Source organism: Cherax quadricarinatus, chromosome 5 (genome assembly GCF_038502225.1).
Source record: "Cherax quadricarinatus isolate ZL_2023a chromosome 5, ASM3850222v1, whole genome shotgun sequence".
Classification (NCBI taxonomy): domain Eukaryota; kingdom Metazoa; phylum Arthropoda; class Malacostraca; order Decapoda; family Parastacidae; genus Cherax; species Cherax quadricarinatus.
The window spans coordinates 60,533,240-60,548,783 of record NC_091296.1 but is presented as its reverse complement, the minus strand read 5'-3'; the positions used below and the strand labels follow the sequence as shown (position 1 = coordinate 60,548,783).

General features: G+C 36.7%; 1 protein-coding gene across 2 annotated transcripts in view; it reads left to right on the top strand.

Moving 5' to 3' along the window:
• The first annotated feature begins 889 nt into the window (after positions 1–889).
• Positions 890–15,544, top strand: part of LOC138855182 (uncharacterized) — a 22,309-nt gene continuing 7,654 nt past the window's right edge. The window contains exons 1-3 of one of the 2 annotated variants that reach the window (XM_070102985.1): positions 890–990; positions 10,829–10,887; positions 13,768–14,187. In XM_070102985.1, coding sequence (XP_069959086.1) covers positions 10,861–10,887; positions 13,768–14,187 — 447 coding nt within the window. In that variant the 5' untranslated portion in view covers positions 890–990; positions 10,829–10,860. Of the gene's footprint in view, positions 991–2,766; positions 2,901–10,828; positions 10,888–13,767; positions 14,188–15,544 lie in introns of those variants that run through there. The other variant, XM_070102991.1, reaches the window with a different exon arrangement.

Here is a 15,544-nt window from a genome sequence, read left to right as displayed (position 1 = left end):
TATAGGAGAGATAATGGGACTTGATAACGACATACAAAATACTTAGAGGAATTGACAAGGCGGATAGGGCCAGAATGTTTCAGAGATGAGACACAACAAGTGGTCACAACTGGAAGTTGAAAACTCAGATGAATCACAGGGATGTTAGGAAGTGTGGAGAAAAAATCTTCAGTAAAATGTGGGGGGATATCTCTCGGTCCCCTTCAGCCCTCTCACAAAGGGCTAGTGGGCTACGTTTTCCTCTCAAAATGTTTTAGTAAGAACAGATGTATGTACCACAGCGTCTCCAGGCACGCCCTCTCCTTGCTAGAATTTCTGATCAACTACCCAGTGAGGGTTAAAAGAGAGTAATTACTCTTTTCCCTACAGCAGGAAAATTAAGAGAAAACCTGCTCCCCACTTGGTCTACAAGTGGGGCGCGGTGTTTATTCTGATTGCACAGACTAGCAAAGAGTGGATATAAGGCTGAACTCGACAAGTCTTCTGTGGGGATGATGAACTGGTGGGCGCTGGGCAGGGCGGCAAGGTAGGTTGAATTCGGACATAGAACTTAAATACGTCGCAAATCTCCCGCTGAGAACAAAGAAAATAATGACGTTGTGTGTTTTCTTTTCCACTAGGAAAACTAGTGTTAAAGTGTACTTATCTAACCAGTTCCTCTATAGGAAGTATTTTTTCAGTCATAGAGTTGTCAGGAAGTGGAATATGGAGAGTGATGTAGTGGAGGCAGGATGAATACATAGCTTTAAGAAGTACGATAAAGCTCATGGAGCAGGGAGAGAGAGAGAGAGAGAGAGAGAGAGAGAGAGAGAGAGAGAGAGAGAGAGAAAGAGAGAGAGAGAGAGAGAGAGAGAGAGAGAGAGAGAGCACTATAGGAACAGCTCAGCAGCAGCAGTAGCGTACAAGTAGTGGTAAGGGTAGTGTCTCGCAGTGTTTTTCCTCCCAGTTGTATCGTTACACGCAATTGAATATTTATTTGCAGTAACCACAGTGAGTACCTGTTGAATATAACGTGTCTGGTTAAGCGTAATATATTATATAACCCATAGAGTTGAATAGCAGTGTGAGAGTATAATGAAGAACTGTTTAGTACCCAATGTCCGCTACCTTGTCCTGAGTCATCAATAATAATAACACATAACTAATGTATCAGGCTGACAATTTAGATTATTTATTTTATGGAGTATATTTCATATACAAGTTATTGTATGCATTGTTAACTTGTATTGCTTTGTTTGGTTATCTTTGTTTATAATTATTTGCCATCTTTATTAGGTCTATATTTGTAAGATGCAGCACTATATACATTTCAAACATCTTATTAATAGCCTAAACCTAAACCTACATAAATTATGTATATATGTGACCCACGCAGGTGTGTGTGTGTGTGTGTGTGTGTGTGATGCACTCATACAACAGGTACAGAACGTGTCAGTTCCCTGTTATTAGACATGATTTATTTTTTTTTTATTTATTTCCAATTTGAGCACACATACAGAGGTACAAAAAAATACAGATAAGAGCAGCATGCCAAAGCCACTTATACTATGCATAGCATTACGGGCTGGCTTAAAATTAACTTAAGATTAACTAAGCAATGATGAAATCAGTGATAAAACATTAAAGTAAACAGATTACTATAAAGCACAAGTGAGTATTACAAAGACAGGTCATATGGTTGCATTCAGTCATATGAAGGATTCTGTTAGGTAGTGTATTTAAAAAATAATAAAGTTAGATTCGGTTTTAGGTTTAACATTTATGTGATACAATTGTGAGAAACATTTAAGATATACAATTTATAAGGTTCAGTTATTCAGTATTTATTTGGTTTTGGGTGAGTAAGTGATCTTTGAGAAGAGACTTGAATTTATAAATAGGTAGTGTTTCTTTTATATTTACAGGTAATGAATTCCAGATTTTAGGGCCTTTTATGTGCATTGAGTTTTTGCATAGTGTGAGATGGACACGAGGAACATCAAAGAGTGATCTGTGCCTTGTGTTATGGTCATGTGTTCTGTTGAGGTTGGCAAGATGTTTGAGGGGAGGGTTAATATCAGAGTTAAGTGTTCTATGTATGTAATAGGTGCAGTAATAAGTATGGATGTTTTGTATGGTGAGTAGGTTTAGTGTATTGAATATTGGTGGAGTGTGCTGCCTGTAGTGAGAATTTGTTATCATTCTAACTGCAGCCTTTTGTTGGGTAATTAGTGGTCTGAGATGGTTAATTGTTGTTGAGCCCCATGCACAAATTCCATAGGTGAGATAGGGGTAAATAAGAGAGTGATATAGGGCCAGGAGGGCTGACTGTGGAACATAGTACCGTATCTTCGATAGTATGCCTACAGTCTTGGAAATTTTCTTAGAAATTTGTTGTATATGTGTATGAAATTTGAGTCTATTATCAAGGTGGATTCCTAAGAATTTTCCCTCTGTTAGTTTTGTGATAGGTGATCCGTTTATCATTATGTTAAGAGGGACATCTGTAGCTCTGTTACCAAACTGAATGAAGTAGGTTTTGTCAATGTTTAGTGTAAGTTTGTTAGTCCTCATCCAGGTAGATATTTTCTGTAATTCGGTATTTAATGTATTGGCTAGCGTGACTGGGCTCGGGTGAGAGAAGACGTATGTAGTGTCATCTGCAAAAAGTGTGGGTTTGAGTAATTGCGAAGCATTTGGAAGGTCATTTATGTATAGGAGAAAGAGAAGAGGGCCAAGGACACTTCCCTGTGGGACACCAACTGTAATTGGTTGCGCAGAAGAGTTTGCCCCATTTGCGTACACATATTGGCTTCTGTTGCTGAGGTATGACTTGAGGTAGTTGAGGGAGTGTCCTCTTATACCATAGTGTGACAATTTTACGTGGAGCAAGTCATGGTCAACTGTATCAAAAGCTTTACGTAAGTCAATGAAGATCCCCAGTGGGACTTCTTTTTTCTCTATTGCAGTGTATATATGTTCTAGCATGTGTATAATAGCATCATTAGTATTTTTATTAGGCCTGAATCCAAATTGGCAGGGGTTGAGTATGTTTTGGGAGATAAGGTAGGAGTAGATTCGTTTATGAATTAATTTTTCGAAGATTTTTGAGAGAGGGTGTAAGTTGGATATTGGCCGTTAGAGCCTTTTTTTTTATTTATTATTAATTTGGTCATCTGACCGAGGTCTTCCGCTGGGTTACCGGTCCAGCCCTTTAAAAATTATGGTCATAGTTATAATAATTTCTTTTTTCATTACAATAACTGAACAATTAATAAAAATGTTGGAGGACTGTAGCAATAATGAATTACTTGTTTTAGTTAACAATGCCAGGTAAGTGTATTCAGGCTGACTAATCCCACTGAAGTTAGATTATAATCTAACGCCATACCTGGAGAGGGTTTCGGGGGTCAACGCCCCCGCAGCCCGATCTGTGATCAGGCATCATGGTGGATCAGGGCTTGATCAACCAGGCTGTTACTGTTGGCTGCATTCAACCCGACGTACGAACCACAGCCTGGCAGGTCAGGTACTGACTTTAGGTGTCTGTCCAGTGCCTTCTTGAAGACAGCCAGGGGGCTATTGGTAATCCCCTTTATGTGTGCTGGGAGACAGTTGGACAGTCTTGGGCCCCTGAATAAATAATATATATATATATATATATGTATATATATATATATATATATATATATATATATATATATATATATATATATATATATATATATATATATATATATATATATAGTGGACCCTCGAATTTAGTCGTGCCTTTTTTGTATGCAAAACTATTTTTATTATCTATAAAATGTATTTTTTGTTAATATTTTTGGGTGCCTGGAATGGTTTAATTAGATTTACACTATTTCCTATGGGAAATATTAACAAAAAATACATTTTATAGATAAAAATAGTTTTGCATACAGAAAAGGCACGACTAAATTCGAGGGTTCAATGAATTAATGTATGTATGTATGTATGTATGTATGTATGTATGTATGTATGTATGTATGTATGTATGTATGTATGTATGTATATATCTATATATCTATATCTATATATATATATATATATATATATATATATATATATATATATATATATATATATATAGTATATATATATTATATATAAGATAAGATTTCGTTCGGATTTTTAACCCCGGAGGGTTAGCCACCCAGGATAACCCAAGAAAGTCAGTGCGTCATCGAGGACTGTCTAACTTATTTCCATTGGGGTCCTTAATCTTGTCCTCCAGGATGCGACCCACACCAGTCGACTAACACCCAGGTACCTATTTGCTGCTAGGTGAACAGGACAACAGGTGTAAGGAAACGTGTCGAATGTTTCCACCCGGCGGGAATCGAACCCGGGCCCTCCGTGTGTGAAGCGGGAGCTTTAGCCACCAGGCCACCGGGCCACACCACCAGGCCACCGGGCCACCAGTATATATATATATATATATATATATATATATATATATATATATATATATATATATATATATATATATATATATAATTATATTTTTTTTTTTTTTTTTTTTTTTTTTTTCCAACAAGTTGGTCGTCTCCCACCGAGGCAGGGTGACCCAAAAAAGAAAGAAAATCCCCAAAAAGAAAATACTTTCATCATCATTCAACACTTTCACCACACTCACACATTATCACTGCTTTTGCAGAGGTGCTCAGAATACAACAGTTTTGAAGCATATACGTATAAAGATACACAACATATCCCTCCAAACTGCCAATATCCCAAACCCCTCCTTTAAAGTGCAGGCATTGTACTTCCCATTTCCAGGACTCAAGTCCGACTATATGAAAATAACCGGTTTCCCTGAATCCCTTCACTAAATATTACCCTGCTCACACTCCAACAGATCGTCAGGTCCCAAGTATCATTCGTCTCCATTCACTCCTATCTAACACGCTCATGCACGCTTGCTGGAAGTCCAAGCCCCTCGCCCACAAAACCTCCTTTACCCCCTCTTTCCAACCCTTTCGAGGACGACCCCTACCCCTCTTTCCTTCCCCTATAGATTTATATGCTTTCCATGTAATTCTACTTTGATCCATTCTCTCTAAATGACCAAACCACCTCAACAACCCCTCTTCTGCCCTCTGACTAATGCTTTTATTAACTCCACACCTTCTCCTAATTTCCACACTCCGAATTTTCTGCATAATATTTACACCACACATTGCCCTTAGACAGGACATCTCCACTGCCTCCAACCGTCTCCTCGCTGCTGCATTTACCACCCAAGCTTCACATCCATATAAGAGTGTTGGTACTACTATACTTTCATACATTCCCTTCTTTGCCTCCATAGATAACGTTTTTTGACTCCACATATACCTCAACGCACCACTCACCTTTTCTCCCTCATCAATTCTCTGATTAACCTCATCCTTCATAAATCCATCCGCCGACACGTCAACTCCCAAGTATCTGAAAACATTCACTTCTTCCATACTCCTCCTCCCCAATTTGATATCCAATTTTTCTTTATCTAAATCATTTGATACCCTCATCACCTTACTCTTTTCTATGTTCACTTTCAACTTTCTACCTTTACACACATTCTCAAACTCATCCACTAACCTTTGCAATTTTTCTTTAGAATCTCTCATAAGCACAGTATCATCAGCAAAAAGTAACTGTGTCAATTCCCATTTTGAATTTGATTCCCCATAATTTAATCCCGCCCCTCTCCCGAACACCCTAGCATTTACTTCTTTTACAACCCCATCTATAAATATATTAAACAACCATGGTGACATTACACATCCCTGTCTAAGACCTACTTTTACCGGAAAGTATTCTCCCTCTCTTCTACACACCCTAACCTGAGCTTCACTATCCTCATAAAAGCTCTTTACAGCATTTAGTAACTTACCACCTATTCCATAAACTTGCAACATCTGCCACATTGCTCCTCTATCCACTCTATCATATGCCTTTTCTAAATCCATAAATGCAATAAAAACTTTCCTACCTTTATCGAAATACTGTTCACATATATGCTTCAATGTAAACACTTGATCTACACATCCCCTACCCACTCTGAAGCCTCCTTGCTCATCCGCAATTCTACATTCTGTCTTACCTCTAATTCTTTCAATTATAACTCTACCGTATACTTTTCCTGGTATACTCAGTAAACTTATTCCTCTATAATTTTTACAATCTCTTTTGTCCCCTTTCCCTTTATATAAAGGGACTATACATGCTCTCCGCCAATCCCTAGGTACCTTCCCCTCCTTCATACATTTATTAAACAAAAGTACCAACCACTCCAACACTATATCCCCCCCTGCTTTTAACATTTCTGTCATGATCCCATCAGTTCCAGCTGCTTTACCCCCTTTCATTCTACGTAATGCCTCACGTACCTCCACCACACTTACATTCTGCTCTTCTTCACTCCTAAGAGATGGTATACCTCCCTGGCCAGTGCATGAAATTACCACCTCCCTTTCTTCCTCAACATTTAAAAGTTCCTCAAAATATTCTCGCCATCTACCTAATACCTCCCTCTCCCCATCTACTAACTCCCCTACTCTGTTTTTAACGGACAAATCCATACTTTCCCTAGGCTTTCTTAACTTGTTTAACTCACTCCAAAATTTTTTCTTATTTTCATTAAAATTTCTTGACAGTGCCTCTCCCACTCTTTCATCTGCTCTCCTTTTGCACTCTCTCACCACTCTCTTCACCTTTCTTTTACTCTCCATATACTCTGCTCTTCTTATAACACTTCTGCTTTGTAAAAACCTCTCGTAAGCTACCTTTTTCTCTTTTATCACACCCTTTACTTCATCATTCCACCAATCACTCCTCTGATATATATAAATATATATATATATATATATATATATATATATATATATATATATATATATATATATATATATATATATATATATATATATATTTATATATATTTATATATATTTATATATATTTATATATATATATATATATATATATATATATATATATATATATATATATATATATATATATATATATATATATATATATGCACTGGCCAGGGAGGTATACCATCTTTTAGGAGTGAAGAAGAGCAGAATGTAAGTGTGGTGGAGGTACGTTAGGCATTGCGTAGAATGAAAGGGGGTAAAGCAGCTGGAACTGATGGGATCATGACAGAAATGTTAAAAGCAGGGGGGGAATATAGTGTTGGAGTAGTTGGTACTTTTGTTTAATAAATGTATGAAAGAGGGGAAGGTACCTTGGGATTGGCGGAGAGCATGTATAGTCCCTTTATATAAAGGGAAAGGGGACAAAAGAGATTGTAAAAATTATAGAGGAATAAGTTTACTGAGTATACCAGGGAAAGTATACAGTAGAGTTATAATTGAAAGAATTAGAGGTAAGACAGAATGTAGAATTGCGGATGAGCAAGGAGGCTTCAGAGTGGGTAGGGGATGTGTAGATCAAGTGTTTACATTGAAGCATATATGTGAACAGTATTTAGATAAAGGTAGGGAAGTTTTTATTGCATTTATGGATTTAGAAAAGGCATATGATAGAGTGGATAGAGGAGCAATGTGGCAGATGTTGCAAATTTATGGAATAGGTGGTAAGTTACTAAATGCTGTAAAGAGCTTTTATGAGGATAGTGAGGCTCAGGTTAGGGTGTGTAGAAGAGAGGGAGAATACTTCCCGGTAAAAGTAGGTCTTAGACAGGGATGTGTAATGTCACCATGGTTGTTTAATATATTTATAGATGGGGTTGTAAAAGAAGTAAATGCTAGGGTGTTCGGGAGAGGGGTGGGATTAAATTATAGGGAATCAAATTCAAAATGGGAATTGACACAGTTACTTTTTGCTGATGATACTGTGCTTATGGGAGATTCTAAAGAAAAATTGCAAAGGTTAGTGGATGAATTTGAGAATGTGTGTAAAGGTAGAAAGTTGAAAGTGAACATAGAAAAGAGTAAGGTGATGAGGGTATCGAATGATTTAGATAAAGAAAAATTGGATATCAAATTGGGGAGGAGGAGTATGGAAGAAGTGAATGTTTTCAGATACTTGGGAGTTGACGTGTCGGTGGATGGATTTATGAAGGATGAGGTTAATCATAGAATTGATGAGGGAAAAAAGGTGAGTGGTGCGTTGAGGTATATGTGGAGTCAAAAAACGTTATCTATGGAGGCAAAGAAGGGAATGTATGAAAGTATAGTAGTACCAACACTCTTATATGGATGTGAAGCTTGGGTGGTAAATGCAGCAGTGAGGAGACGGTTGGAGGCAGTGGAGATGTCCTGTCTAAGGGCAATGTGTGGTGTAAATATTATGCAGAAAATTCGGAGTGTGGAAATTAGGAGAAGGTGTGGAGTTAATAAAAGCATTAGTCAGAGGGCAGAAGAGGGGTTGTTGAGGTGGTTTGGTCATTTAGAGAGAATGGATCAAAGTAGAATGACATGGAAAGCATATACAGTGGACCCCCGCATAACGATTACCTCCGAATGCGACCAATTATGTAAGTGTATTTATGTAAGTGCGTTTGTACGTGTATGTTTGGGGGTCTGAAATGGACTAATCTACTTCACAATATTCCTTATGGGAACAAATTCGGTCAGTACTGGCACCTGAACATACTTCTGGAGTGAAAAAATATCGTTAACCGGGGGTCCACTGTAAATCTATAGGGGAAGGAAAGAGGGGTAGGGGTCGTCCTCGAAAGGGTTGGAAAGAGGGGGTAAAGGAGGTTTTGTGGGCGAGGGGCTTGGACTTCCAGCAAGCGTGCATGAGCGTGTTAGATAGGAGTGAATGGAGACGAATGATACTTGGGACCTGACGATCTGTTGGAGTGTGAGCAGGGTAATATTTAGTGAAGGGATTCAGGGAAACCGGTTATTTTCATATAGTCGGACTTGAGTCCTGGAAATGGGAAGTACAATGCCTGCACTTTAAAGGAGGGGTTTGGGATATTGGCAGTTTGGAGGGGTATGTTGTGTATCTTTATACGTATATGCTTCTAAACTGTTGTATTCTGAGCACCTCTGCAAAAGCAGTGATAATGTGTGAGTGTGGTGAAAGTGTTGAATGATGATGAAAGTATTTTCTTTTTGGGGATTTTCTTTCTTTTTTGAGTCACCCTGCCTTGGTGGGAGACGGCCGACTTGTTGAAAAAAAAAAAAATATATATATATATATATATATATATATATATATATATATATATATATATATATATATATATATATATATATATATATATATATATATATATATATATATATATATATATATATATATATATATATATATATATATATATATATATATATATATATATATATATATATATATATATATATATATATAAAAATTTATTTATTTAACAAATTTGTAATAATTGGCGCTTACACACATGGGAAGCTTTGTTATATATCAGTTAGATGGTATAACCACTATGTTTTTGGATTTATTTTTCAAACATAATTATAGAGGTAATTTGTGATGAAGTAGTTGGGGATAGGTACAGTCTATGCTACATGTTCCCTCCACTCATATCCAGGGTGAAAGTTAGTTTTAGTTTGGATAATTTAGAAACTTGTTTCTCAGATTTTTATTGGAGCAGAGTGCCATGTTGAGCATTTCTATGCAAATGTGGGTGGATATTGCTGAGGGCATGAAAAAGACACTGAATCTGTTCATGCTACACACTTTTGCATTCACTCACTCCAAGGTAGCATTAATCTTTAATTATCCTTGTGGGTTTAGTGCTTAGTTTTGATTGTAATAATAATAATAATATATAATGTAGGGACTCCAAACCTGGACTTGTGGTTTAATATGTCTGGCATATCCCTCATGCCGCCTAACTTGGGGAAGTTAAGAACAAAAATTTACTCCAGGTTAATGTAATGCAAAGGTTTAGGGCTTATGTTTATACACGAGTGTGGTTGACAAAACAAAATATTACAAATATAAATTCATTCATACATACCCCAAATACCCAGAGATTATTACTCAAATACCTAACTAGTGTTCCAAAATAAATAAAATTACTCTCAATCTTAGATAAGGGTGCTGACCCGGAGAGCATACAAAGAACTTTCACAGCACACATAAGTACAATAAGGCACCTAAATTACTGGGAACAGTTGAAGGCCCTTGATCTGTATTCCCTGGAGTGCAGGAGAAAGAGATGCATGATAATATACATTTGGAAAATCCTAGAGGGATTAGTACCAAGCTTGCACACAAAAATCACTCCCTGTGCAAGCAAAAGACTTGGCAGAAGATACTACATTCCCCCAGTGAAAAACAGGGGCGCCACGAGTACACTGAGAGACAACACAGTAAGTGTCCGGGGCCCTAGACTGTTCAACTGCCTCCCAGCATACATAAGGAGGATTACCAATAGACCTCTGGTTATCTTCAAGAAGGCATTGGACAGGTACCTGACCAACCAGGCTGTGGTTCGTATATCAGTTTGCATGCGGCCAGCAGTAACAGACTGGTTGATCAGACTCTAATCCACCATGAGGCCTGGTCTCAGACTGAGCTGCGGGGGCATTGACCGCCGAAACCTTCTCCAGGTAAACACGTTTGAGCACAGCTACGTTACCTTGATGCCATGATGACCCACACATAACTGATTAAGTCAATTACAGTACTTCATCTGATCAAAATATTTGGTTAAGTAGGGAAAACTTATTTTATAGTACATCATATACTTGTCTCAGAGAAATGAAGTAGGTATATTTATTTAAAGCCTCGTGTATTATTTTTATGCCACAAAAATGAACCCTTCTTTCTTCAGATGTATTAGTGACTTATCAATAACTTTCTTTTTTCAAAACAGGTGACATACGAAGAGGCCACATTTTTTTCCCCATGGCACAGCCACCAGTATACAAACTGGTGAGTAATATTATATATATAATTAAAAGAAAATGATAATTAAAGAACCTGTAGAAGCAGTTTCAAAACTTGGCCTCAGGCTGGGCTGTGAATGTAGAACCTTGAAACCAGCCACAGGTATGTCAGACAGCCAGGCTTCATCCTTAATGTGTCTACCACTAATTAGAATTTTTTTTATTGAATTACTGAATACCTCCAATATAATACAAACTATTATACTCGTGTACTAGTAGTCATAATTTAGTTTTAAGTCTGCCTGAAATGCCTTTCATAATAAGAGGCTTTCTGTAAAGTAGTTTATACATGTCAGTTACCCTAATTGTATATTGTACTGTACTCCACTTTATAGAAATAAAGTTTGTTTTGTTTAAGATAAACTTAAGGTTAACTTTATAGCTAAATATAAGTTGGACCTACCTAGCATGGGCCTATTGGCCCATGCTAGGTAGGTCCAACTTTCATCTACCCATACCCACTCATGAACTCTTCCAACCTATAGCTAAAGCTACTTGGTTCTCGCCTAATAATGCTACCTGGTAGTGTGTTCCACTCATCTACAACTCTTACTGAACCAGTATTCCCTGTATCATTTCTAAATATAAATTTGTCCTACATGAATTCATATGAGAGTCTTTTCTTGGATGATATTTTCAGAATTCTGTTGATTTCCCTTTATTTATGTTTTCCATTTGCACACTTCAGTCATATCTTCCCAAATTTGACACTTTTCCTGAAGGCAAATTCAGTGCCTTCAGCTTGTATTTGTAGCAAAGGTTTCTGATACATGGGATCGACTATGTTTTCTGTATATTTTCTAGTGCATTTATGTTCATTCTGTAATATGAAAACCAGAACTAAGAAGCATGATTTAACTGTGGCCTTGCCAAAGATACAGTTTAACCTATACTTATATGAAGCCAAGAATTCTGCTAACTGTATTGCTAACATTTAAACATTGTTGTCTTGGCTTTTAATTTATGCTAATAAGGACTCTTGAATCTGTTTCAAATTCACTTTGACTAAGCACTACTGTACATTATGTAGCCTATAAGTCCCATGGTTATTTTCTTTCCTAGGATTAAAACCTGCGTCGATCTTCTTCTACCACTTCTTCGACCACATTATCAACCTATCCAGGTCTTCTTGTAGATTTCTAGTGTTTGTTTTGGGAAATAATTTGATAGCCTATTTTAATGTCATTGGCAAATTTGTCACTATTTCCTCATCTACATTGTTTATGTAGACTGAACAGCAAGGGTCCCAATATTTACCCTTGTGGCATACCACTTGTAAGAGGTCCCTATTTTGATCTTTTTCCCTATATGCAAACACACTATTACCTATCAGTCAGCTATACTTGGCCCAGTATATAATAAGCCCTTAATTTGCTGACTTAGAATGCTTGGCTTTATAAGGTTTAGGTTTATTTTTTTTAAGCTGATGTTCAAAAGCTGAGGGGATAGGGATAGTATCACTGTTGGTTTAACATGGGTGGATGAAAGCACCACACAGTGGCTCTTTGTTTTAAAATTTTATAGGTGGTTAGAGCAGGAAGCCATAGACCAAAATAGACTACCAAAATGGAATCATCTACACTTATAGTAGATTAAGTAAAATATAGATTATTTTTCAGCATTTTATATGCTTGAAACATAAGGAAACATTGAAAATATAGTAAAATTAATTGTTGTTTATAAATTACATTGTGCAGCATGATATAATACTCTCAGTAATATTGATTATAAATTATTGTACAGTATTATCATTATTATTACAACCAAAACTAAGCACTAAACCCACAAGGGTCATTATAGATAAGCATTATGTATACACTATATTTAAAAATTTGGTGGACAGTTATCCAGGCAAGAGAATTTCTTGTGATCCATATGTTACACAGCGAGTAATTATTCCTATTTTTTTTACATCGGCCATTTCCCACAAAGGCTAGTGGCCCAAAGAATGAAAGCACAGTTGACATCATTCATTCCAATCGGTTCAGTTAATTGAATGAAGAGCCCCAGCCCCTTGAGGGCCTGGTTCCCTTGAATCGCTTCATTGCTCACACTCCATAGTTTGCTCAGCACTGTGTATCTAATCTGCAAATTGAAAATGAAAACTGCACAGTGTTTTGGTTCATCCTGGACTATTATCAAATCACCAGTGAGAATAAAAAGGACTGAAAGGTGGGTCAGGGCAAAGAAGGTGACCAGATAGCCAAAGTCAGATCAGGTCATGTATGTTTTAAAATTTAAAATGGTTGATAATGCACTGGAAAATGCAGTCATCTGCATAAACTGCAGAAAATACATTATCAGATGCTCTATTCCTTGTAACATACATGACCTGATCTAACTCTGGTTGTCTTTCCCACTTTCTTCCTTTTCTTTTATGATTTGATAATCATTCAAGATGGACTGAAGCATCCAATTTTAGTTATATTCACTTTGAAAATTAATTGAGAGTTGTTCCAACTATTGTACAATAATCGAATGTACAAAATTGCTTCAGTGTGTGTGTGTGTGTGTGTATAATATGCTTTGGAGTATAATAATAATTTGGTTTATGGTTTTTGTAATTTATGTAACAATTCCATATCCAAACTGCAAAAGATTTGTGATTTGTGTATCAGGATGTTCAACTATGATCTTCTATTGGAAAATGTTAGTTTTATTAAATATCTTTTCATTTTATGTTCCTTTAGTATTTTGTTTAAAATTTCACAAAAAGTTTCACTATGCCTACTATGCTGTTATATGGCAAGATATACCTTCTTAGATTTCTCATTAGCTCTTCATTTACCATGTATGGCATTTGCAATTATGCTGATATTTTTTAATCAGTAAAACCAAGAAATCATTACAACATTAATATTTCCAGAATCCTAATGAGGATATTGGGGCTCCATCAGCACCACCAGTTGATGTTTTCCATCAGCATGGCAGCAATGAAAAGAGGGCTCTAAATCCTTCAGAAGGCTATAATTACCCACAAGCAGGGTCATATAATCCACCATACCCTGACCCACCACCACCATACTCGCCTGCAGGAGTTGGCTATAGTCAGTCTACCACTGCTGGGCCATATGCTCAGCCACCTGTGTTTGGTACAGGCACATGTCCTCAGCCACCACCACCACAGCAACAACAACAACCTGTTGCTGTAACTCATACACCACAACAGTCTGGAAGTGTTGTTGTTGTTCCTCAGGGTGCTACAACTATAACTCCACTATATACTCAACCGGCACAAGTAGTTGTAGTAGGAACGCTAACTCCAGGCACATGCAGTGTGTGTAGGGTAAGTTTATTCTGTAGTATAATATGCCTATTTCCATATATCTTTTCATTATGTTGTTCCTTCTAGAACTGGTCCTCTCTCACTGAGGTTTACAATACAGAGAATCTTCTCCAGATATCTCAACCAACTTTTAGCACTAAAGGTATTTTTAAAAGTGTTGCATTATTTTGATGACTATCTTCAGTCAGTCTTAAATTTATTGTTTCTTTTTGGAGAGGATTTACATAGAATTAATATCAGAGTGCTTGGGCTAAATTTAATCTATATTTAGTTATTAATTATATGTTTCACAATCGTTACATCTCTTATATATTCAATACGTATATTCATAATCTGCAGACTATACCTACAAATTTGCAGTGGGATATGTTCCTAGAGTTCCCAGTAAATTCAGAAATTGCAAACACTTACCACAGAGTACTTTCCGTATATTTTATATTTTTAAAAGACCTTGGCTCATTTTGTGTTGCAGATTACTGTGTTACATTGCTGGGGAAGAGGTAAAGCATAGGTTCATACAACACTTGGGAATGGGTGGCAGTCAGATTCAGACACATTTCTTTAAATATCTTTCTAAATTTGTTAACCTTTAAACTGTTCATATTTGTTACTGCATGGTTAACTGTTAAATATAGATCCAGAATTCTAAAATTTCATTTTTACAGTCTCCATTGAAATCCAACGGGATTCACCAAAATTACATTTGGTAAAACTGAAAGTCATACTTTTTCATATCCCACTAAGCTGATTTCATCGTTTCAGGGTGTCGCCATGACAGGCAGATATATACTGAATTTTATGGTAGTAGTCAATAAGTATAGTTCTGAGGAAGATTTTGCCACATTGTTACCAGTGACTTAAATGCTAAGGAATTTCTTTATTATCCTGATGCATTAACCCTATAGGTTTATCATTTTCCCATAAATTTGTAATGTAGACTTTCAAGAGTGGCCCTATATACATGTTTATTAATTCCTAAATGCTTTCATGGTATCAAGGCCTTTTTTGTACAGTAATGATTTACAGCAGTGGAACAGAATTCTTCCTTCCTAAGCTATGCATGTCGTAAGAGCTGATTAAAATGCTGGGAGCAAGGAGCTAGTAACCCCTCTTCTTGTATGCATTGCTAAATTTAAAAAAAAAAAAAAGTTTTTCTTCTTAGGTCACCCTGCCTCAGTGAGATACAGCTGGTTTGTTGGAAAAAAAAATAAAAATAAAGATTGAGGCAGTTACCCCTGTGAAGGATGGGGGTCATTGATGCCCTCCTTCACTTTAGATTGAATGTCATGCTGTGATTTGGAACAGTCACAAGATTTTGCACATAGGTTCAATAACTTCTGTCAAAAGTTAGTCCACA